Here is an 8871-nt window from a genome sequence, read left to right on the forward strand (position 1 = left end):
CAATAGTCCTGACCTCTTTCTCTAAACTGTTCTCGTAAAAGAGTATGAAACAATTTCTTATGTTTTCAATGTGACAGACGCGAGAGGAACTTCTGGGGCACTCGAATCTGATTTGCACGCATTTGCAATGGAAAAAGATCTGAGTGGAAACTACGTTGTCTTTTGGAATCACCTTTAGTTTGAAGTCCTGTATGAATGTTTAGCTGATGAACTGAAATAGGTTAGTGATAAGCCTAACTGCTCTAGCTTTTTAACAGTTCTTCATAAAGCGTCCCCCCCTTATTCCTCGATAGGAATCAAACTCAGTAACGTATCTCTGCTATCAGGTGACTATTATTTGAGAGTCTTGTTGGAACAAAACGACGAGGAGACGCCGATAACAAATGTGTGAGTCCACGACATTTATCTATCAGGGTTTGCAAATATTCAAACTACTTTCCATGTGCTTTTCTGTCTGGCTTCCCCCTATTCTCTATATTGCTGCACAGTTCACGCAATGTTATTTGTCCTGCAGAATGTAGTAGAGAAGTATAGAATCATGGATGAAACCATTCAAGATTCGATCGACTTTTCTATTTTGTTTTCAGGCTCGAGTTGTCTAACGATCTGTATCACTGATTCCTATTGACAACTAAACCAACTATGAAAGCAATGTGCCTTCAGGTGAGGATGTCGTTTAGCGCGAATGTAGCCATGTGTAGCCTTCGAAGAATGAATTAAACAAATTGGAATATTTCATTCACAGGCGATGACTAAAGTTTATGGAAAATATCACGAAGAGATTGGAGCTTTTAATGACACCAAGCTAAGGATCATCTGTTATTGATCCAGTGTTGCTGCAGGAGCCTGAACTAAACTAACTTTATTCATACTGTTTCGTATTTTTAGCATTTACATGAAAATGGCATCACTAACAGGGATTGGAAGGTAAGCACGCCCTAATTTATTTATCACTACTTCTTTATATCCTAAACTTTAACGACCATAATTTAACTTTTTCTTCTCTAGCCAGAAAATGTTTTATTGTGTTCCTCGTATGACGAAACGCTTATAAAGGTTTGTGTCGGTTGTGTATTGAACTTGTGTTTAAATTGCCCTTTAAATTGTATTTGAAGAAACCATTCGATGTGACCATTGCCAGCAAATCCTGGAAGTCACTATAATCTCAATTCCGAGTTTTGTCCGTGATTTCGTTTTACGAAAGCAGAGCGCATTCTGCAAACGTTTTAGGTTCAGTTATTTCTCATTGTTACAGTTTCTCAATGATAACAATTAATTTTTTAGATCAGAATTCCTATATGGAAACAATCTGTGGTACACCAAGTTACCTCGCTACCAAAATGTTAATCCCGTAGCCTGAAGAACGATCCTACAAGAAATCGTGTGTTATATGTTTGGTATGCCATATACTTCAGTTTACTCAAATTCACGTAGTGAACACGATTTGTAATGAAGCTGGAGGTAGCTTAACCTCATTTCAAAATTGGAGTACGTCAATGAAAAGTTAACGTCTTTTAGACTTTCCGGATCTTCTTTATTTTCAAAGCAGGCAAATAACCCATTGGAGAAACAAGTCAAAGAAGGGTCGTATAAATTTCCGAACAACCTCTGGAAGAATGTTAGCAGTGAAGCTAAGGATCTTATAACAAAACTGCTTACTGTTGGTCACAGAAAATGCATCACGGTTTCAGAAGCTCTGGAACATCCTTGGATGAAGGTGATGATGAAATTACTAACCGCCTTATAACACCCCGCATCTAAGATTTTTCAAAATCGGCTGACCTTTTTCGTCTGAAGTCCCAGCTTTTTCGAATTGTTAGAATTAGTTTGGTTGAAGTTTAGAACTGATACAGCTATCCAGCATAAATAAAGTCAGTTTAGTTCAGGTTTCCTCCTGTAGTAACACTGGATCAATACGGGATGACCCCTACTGGACCTCCATGAAGGACAATTTAGAACTGATAGAACTATACGGTATAAATAAAATTAGTTCAGTTAGGAGAGAAAGCTTTTAAAAGTGTTAGATTGATCCACGATTTAACAAGGTTTTTGTCTTTTGTAGGATAAAGAAATGATAGAAAAAGCAGAAAAAATGATAAAACCGACCGTGGATGGAAGATCAATGTCTCCGCCCTTATAAAAGGTATGTTGAAAACTACGATACTTGTCCCGTTCTTCCGTCCAATGACCCTTATTTTCAACTCGCAATTGCAATGAAACATTACATGTTTGCAAGTTACATCGAAATTTAACCAGCTTTCCGAAACAATCTCAAGGCGCTGTTACACTACGCAACTTTCCTTGCAAATTGCAAAACCATTCTACTCCTGAGGCATCTAAAGTTGTCAAATACGAACATCTATTAGATCTGCTAACGTTTCCTTAGTATTTCGAACACTCTTTACAAATTAACATCCTTCGGAGTTATAATTGCATTGCAAGTTGTAAGGAAAATTGCATATTGTATAGTAGCGCCTTCAGTAAAGTTGAAAACTCACCGTGCAATGAAACATTGCATGTCGGCAAGTTAAAAGGCAGAAAATAACTGTCACCGTACATGGTGAAGACTGGCCGACGGTCACGTTCAGCAGACGAGGCTCTGCGAGCAAATAAAATACTCAGTGGCGTAGCCAGCACGACATTTAGCAGCATGACTGAAAATGCTTCATGTAAGATCACATCACTAGTTATTCCGATAAATAAAAGAACAGGGGCCGGTTGTTCGAAAGGTGGATAAGTCGCTATCCAACGGATAACTCACTATCCAACGGATAAGTTTTATCCAGCGTGTGATTTGGGTTGCACGAAGCTTGTATAACTTTATCCAGAGGATAAAAATCGCTATCTACCGGATAAATTTATCCAAGGTCCGGAGGTGGTTTAAATCCACTATCCAGTGGATAAATTCAAAGATACAAGGTAACACTGTAAACATTTATATAAAATAGGACAAAAATGCAATATTCCTCTTACTGTGTTTCAACAAACTAATACACATCATGATTGTATTCACTATATATTAAAAATGTTTTCGAAGTGCAATTTGTCGCAGCAGCGTTTCACGTTGCCTACACATTCCGTTCGACCGGCGATTTTTTGGACATCCTCGCATTTATAACAGGTGGTAAATTTACTATACGCTTCTAATCAGTTTATAAACGCGAATATGCAAAGAAAGATTCAACCTATTCCAAGGAAACTTGCTAATATCTAAGTAATTTCATTCACGAACATTAAAATAGTGTTTCTAAATTTGCTATTGGACCGAAAGGCAAAGCGTTGCAGGTCAAGGAATAAAATTGCAATGTGTTTAATTAATAAAATCACTATGATGTGAAGTGCAAAGTTCGAGCAAATCACTTGTTCAAGCCTTTTCCATTCAGTAACTATACTCGAGAATTCGTAATGATTATGAATTCAATGTTGTAAATGCTTAGCAACAGCTGACGTTGTGGTACGAAATTTCAGAATAATACTGTTTTCTTCTGGTAAATTTTAACTTATCTATTGGGTAGCTATCCACTTCACTATCCACGCTTCCTGCAACGCGTTTTATAATGGATAACTATCCAGATTTATCCGTTGGATAGGACTTATCCGTTGGATAAGTTATCCATCTTTCGAACAACCGGCCCCAGTTCCATACCTATACTTTTGTACGTGTGAAACTTTTCGCTTGATTTTCTTTTAATTGTGAGAATCCGACCGTGCAGCAAACATTGAAATAAAGCGATAACACTAAACTTGATTGTGATAGCCCTGAGTATATACCGCTATAATAGCTTTGTTCCTCATAATGATATGCTGGATTCCTCGTCCAGGTATAACTTCTAAAACACGCCTTATTTTTACTTGTATTCCAATGCACCTAAGTTAGTAAAAAACCTGACAAACCCGCTGGTAGGGTGTAAAGAATTTATTTCTAAATCAAAAACTCGCTCTTACATAAGCCACTTATTGAAAAATTTTCGCTATATATTTCAGTCAGATGGATCTCTCAGTCATTTCTCATTCCTTAGTGAACAAATAGTATTTCAGTGAATTGCTAGAACATACCTGAAAAACAGCTATAAACTTCAATTCTCAAAGATATGTTGCGTACCATGTCTTTGGATGAATGCGGATGTAAAGCGCGGTTACAGTTGGTGATAGGACATTTTCCACCAGCGAGTCTCTAATGAAATGAATAATTTGTTAAACAATTAATCTTAATCACACATTAAAAGTTATATATGACCGCATGGAAATGATGTGATGCATATAACGTGACAGGGTAATCTGTAGAAGCCTTGCTTATTAATCCAGCTAACCCTGACTAGTCCATTTATTTTGTAATGATCGAATTTTTGCCCGTCGGAACTACAGGACACAGAATAGGTCTTCACCCACTAATTATAATCACGACGACTTTGAGTGAAATCGCTCCGACAAACATCTTTCTTGCCGAATGCATTTGGTCCTGGTTATTTTTCCGTGCAGACCAGGAAGCTGCCTCATTTAAGCGACCATGTCCTGTCGACTTATCCGCATTCCCAACACTTGTTGCTATTATCTGGGATGTTATGTGTCTTCAGTACGTGGGCCAATAATTAGTATCAATTATCTTCTGGCACCAAAACACCATCGAACAATCATCAACAAAAATGAAATGATAATGCATATAATTTTGCCATACACGGCTCCTCCAGAATTGAAACCAGTCGAGGTACAGCGTTATTTCCATTGATTTTGTGAAATCTTTACTTGGGGGTTAACATCGAATTTTATCACATTCCCATATAGGGGAATTAATGAATAAAAAAAATGTCCAACAGTCCTAATATGACATAATAATAAACTGAACATATACCATGTAGCCTGCAATATTTACCTTGCTTGGTATGTCAGTCCATCAAATCCATGTATGGCACAGCGATGGATGGAGGTGTAGTCAGTGATAAGAGAAAGGTAATAATTGTTAGCAACTCCTGGGTTGCCATACTTTATTTGATCTAAAATTGAAACACAAGGAACAAGTAAATTATTATATTATTGTCCAGGGTTGTGAGGCTATCAGCATTGTGATATCCCAGGTTCATGCGTACCGCTACCATGGGACAACATTCCTTAGCGAACAAATAGTATTTCAGTGAATTGCCAGAACATACCTGAAGAACCGCCATAAACTTCAATACTCAAAGATATTTTGCCGTACCAATTCGACTCTATATGCCATAGAATCTACAATTGAGATTACAAGAACATAACTATCACACAATTGAAACTATAATTGTATATGAATCACAAGGGCCTATACAGTATAGTAACAGCATGTATTTTTGACTTCTATAACACAAGAATATACAGAACAAAATGCAGGTTGTTTTCTTTCATATTCACATAATACCCCCAACCCCTGACAGTTACATATATATTGGTAAATGCAATTACATAATAGGAAAGGGAGAAAAAAAATCTATTTTTTATAACACCAGTGAAATATTGTGTACGCATAATACTTAGCGCTATGACCCATGCTGTCATGCTTCCATCACCAGATATCATGAAATCATCTTGGTTTTTAATGTTGAAATTAATCCGTTTAATTTAAAAAGCACAAAAATACCACCAAAATATAGCTCGAAAATTTCTAATCAAGAAATTAATCAATATTGCTGTTAACCTGACACTGCAGTGCAGCTCTAAAAATCATATCAAATTACACAGGATTACAAAATGGAAATATAACTCGCCTTTGGAATTTCGTTATTTTCTTCGTTATTTTTATCCTGTCGTCTTTTAACCGTTACATATAAACTGTAAAGGCATTAGTTATCTTTTCTGATAGGATTTAAGTCAGGATGGGCAGAAAAACTCGAAAAATATAGATTTTTTTATTTGTTATTGTGTATAGCGAGGCGTTGCTCAGCCGCATGCACAAGTGGTTGTCGCGTGAGGTTAGAGGTGTCAAAAACGTAATGTTGCCTACCCCGTGGGGGTAAAATAAGCCCAGAAATCGATTTCTGGGTAAAATTGTCCCTAGAGGTCATAATTGTCAAATTTTCGCTAATATGGTGATAATTATATGCACATTTTCGGGTTTCCGTTTGTAAACACATTTGTTGGAAATATCACTACAAATCGCCAAAGCAACTGTATTTCGAGTAAAATATATGAAAATATTGATCCCAATGTAAGCTACAAATATTTGGAGGTTTTTAGGCGAGATTTTTGGAAGGCTTTGCGTATTTTTGCTTCTCTAACATTCAATTTAAAAAGTACAAGTTCTGCAATAAATATCTTGGCTTATAGGAAAGCTTTTGAAATGAACTAAAGTTATACAAATAGGTAAATGTTTTTCTTTAAGATAATACAATTTCTAGTTGAATTGATAAAACACTTCCAGATAAAACCGAAATTATCTGTGTGCGCCGTTTACGACCGGACAGCAATGAGTTTAGTGGTCTCATATTTATTAAAATGGGTGAATATTCGCAGAGTAATCACAAGTTTAAATGAGCTTACCACTTTGAAATATCCTCTGATCGGACGTCTAACTGAGAGGATCCCTTAAACATCGAGAATACTTCATTAACAAGTGCCGCATTCTGTCCTGTTTGAGAAGGTACAAGAACTTCATCTTGGGTATTGGTTACTCTTTGCTCCGTTGGAAGTTCCATTCTGTTGTATGAGGACAACACTTGTAGTTGGTGTGATGAAAGGATGCAGATTGTCCGTTGGATGTTGTGCTTTTGTATTTGAGACGGACCACATTAGATATCAGCGCGAAAATTGACACATTCATGGGATTCGAACCCATGAACTCCTAAAAAGGAGTATCCGCAAAATGTGTTCTTTGTGTGGCCAGGAAAAAGAGAGAGCTACAGGGCTTCTCCCAAACCGACTGGCAGACAATACGAAACGTAGAGGACAAGACAGTACAACACAACACAAAACACACAACCGACGACACAACATCCAACAACCCACAACCCACTAACTCTGTAGCTGAAACGACAAAAAATATGGTGAGTTGTTCCTAGAAAATGAAGCATCACAATTAGCATGAAGGCAATTGCTGGCTGGGGTTTAACTGACGGCATGGATATGGGGTGGCTTCTTAGGGTTGGATACTGAAACTAAACTACGATCGTCTTTGTCTGAAAAACACAAAAAAAAATTATTAGTAGCTCCCTAGAAAACGAAAAGCAAAACACAGTTAGACAAGCAGTGAGCCGTGTTTCCAGATACGGGGACAGAGATTCTTAGCTAACAGCGGGGCCACGGGGTCTACTTCTATTTAAAAAATTAATTATACATACCTTGATCCTACCTAAAGAAAGAACTCACTTACCTGAGAAAAACGGTCGCAGACGGCTCTGTTTTATAGCCTGTAGGCTCTTGCATAATTCAGCAAAATTAAGACAACTTGATTGGTTATTTCTGTACACAGGTCAATTTGTCATTGGTCAATTTTTGTACTCCACGATTGGTTCAATAAAAACCAATCAGATTGGTTAATCTATATTCAAAATTTGATACCGTTTCTTTGATATTTGCAAGGTGATTGCACAACAAATGTTCGATTTCACACGTTTTGGAGCATATTCCAAGCCAATGTATCACAGTATGAGTGTATTTGTTCGATTATTTCTCTCATGAAGTTCACAAGAAATTACAGTTCAATCATTATTAAAAGGCTTTATTCCCCTACCAGCTTTAGAACCCCATCGAACAGGAAAGTCGGAATTTAAAAGGCAAGTAAATCTTTCAAACTGTTGTAGCACTTGAATTCTGTGGTACATTTAACTACTGAACCTTTCAGAATATTGTAGAATTGGGCATGGCATGGAATAATAGTAAATATAGCAAACTGACAAATTCGCAAATGTAGTAAATTTCAAGGCTAAATATTGCAAATTCCAGTGGAAATACGGCGTTTTACCGCCATGCATACATAGCTATTCACAGCTACGATATTCACGTGTTGTATATATTCAATATTACACATCAAAGCGGCCTAATTCTTTGGATATTGCCCAAATGCAAACGAAAACCGGTTGCAGTGGTTTAGCTCACATATTCAGGATTATTTTGATATCTTTAGCGTCAAAATCAAGCCTTTAGAAGATTTTTGCCCATTTTTTATATAAACATACCTGATGATATGAATTATCGCATCACCGGCAATAATATTTCACAATAATAAAAATTTCGGGCCAAAAGCCGAAAATCTGACCTAGGTCCGATTCGAGCTTGCCTTAAGCACGTGATTAGCAATGATTATCGCTTAGAACTTATAAAATGCTCTTTCTTTGATTATTTTGCACATACTACACCAAGAATTACTCAGAATTAAAACAGAATGATAACATGTCAAATTCTAGACATTTTGAAGACAACAGAGACCAAAAAAGCGAAAAAATATGGAATTTCCAAAATATATCTTGCAATGGGTGAGTAATTTCAGATAACAAAGCAAGCTATTATTTTAATTCTTGTTTTCACGTATAATACAAATGCAGGTTATAACTATATGCTGGTTGGAATATACTATTCAAAGAATCGTTTTAACCGCTATCGTTTACTGGTATTCCGGGGTCTTTAGCCCAAATACTTGCTGAGATATTTAATGTTTTTCTTCTGTGCGACAATATTGTCAGGAGTAATAGCCTAATAGGGACCAGACGGGAATTAGATATTATAGTACTTGTATATAATAATTGTAGGAAAAAAATATTCCCTGTGATATATCTTCATAGGAAAAAGTATCAAAACGGATTATTTTCAACATTAAAAAACCAAGATTATCTGATGATATCTGGTGATGGCAGGCATGACAGCATGGTTCTTAGTGCCAACTACTTCGCAGGGCCACGTGTTATGCCTACA

At 36.7% G+C, this 8871-nt stretch overlaps 1 protein-coding gene and 1 long non-coding RNA gene across 8 annotated transcripts; both read left to right on the forward strand.

Moving 5' to 3' along the window:
* Window positions 1–347: 347 nt before the first annotated feature.
* Window positions 348–786, forward strand: LOC114543914. The gene is made up of 3 exons (XR_003690235.1): window positions 348–387; window positions 588–663; window positions 746–786. It is a non-coding gene; the product is annotated as an uncharacterized LOC114543914 (long non-coding RNA).
* Window positions 787–1014: 228 nt separating this feature from the next.
* Window positions 1015–8401, forward strand: LOC114543915 (calcium/calmodulin-dependent protein kinase type II delta chain-like). 7 transcript variants are annotated; one of them, XR_003690239.1, is made up of 5 exons: window positions 1015–1056; window positions 1285–1461; window positions 1547–1717; window positions 2063–2143; window positions 8367–8401. XR_003690239.1 is itself a non-coding variant. In XM_028562713.1 (4 exons), the coding sequence occupies exons 2-4, from the start codon at window positions 1450–1452 to the stop codon at window positions 2138–2140; spliced, it is 261 nt and encodes an 86-aa protein (XP_028418514.1). In that variant the 5' UTR covers window positions 1015–1056; window positions 1285–1449; the 3' UTR covers window positions 2141–2280. The 7 variants fall into 7 exon arrangements, 2 of the variants coding, with proteins under 2 accessions (XP_028418514.1, XP_028418515.1); XR_003690237.1 differs by lacking the exon at window positions 8367–8401 and adding an exon at window positions 7697–7736; XR_003690238.1 differs by lacking the exon at window positions 8367–8401 and adding an exon at window positions 4857–4896.
* The last annotated feature ends 470 nt before the right edge of the window (window positions 8402–8871 follow it).

The sequence above is a fragment of the Dendronephthya gigantea genome, unplaced genomic scaffold, assembly GCF_004324835.1.
Source record: "Dendronephthya gigantea isolate DGI-Jeju-01 unplaced genomic scaffold, DenGig_1.0 000591F, whole genome shotgun sequence".
Taxonomy (NCBI): domain Eukaryota; kingdom Metazoa; phylum Cnidaria; class Anthozoa; order Malacalcyonacea; family Nephtheidae; genus Dendronephthya; species Dendronephthya gigantea.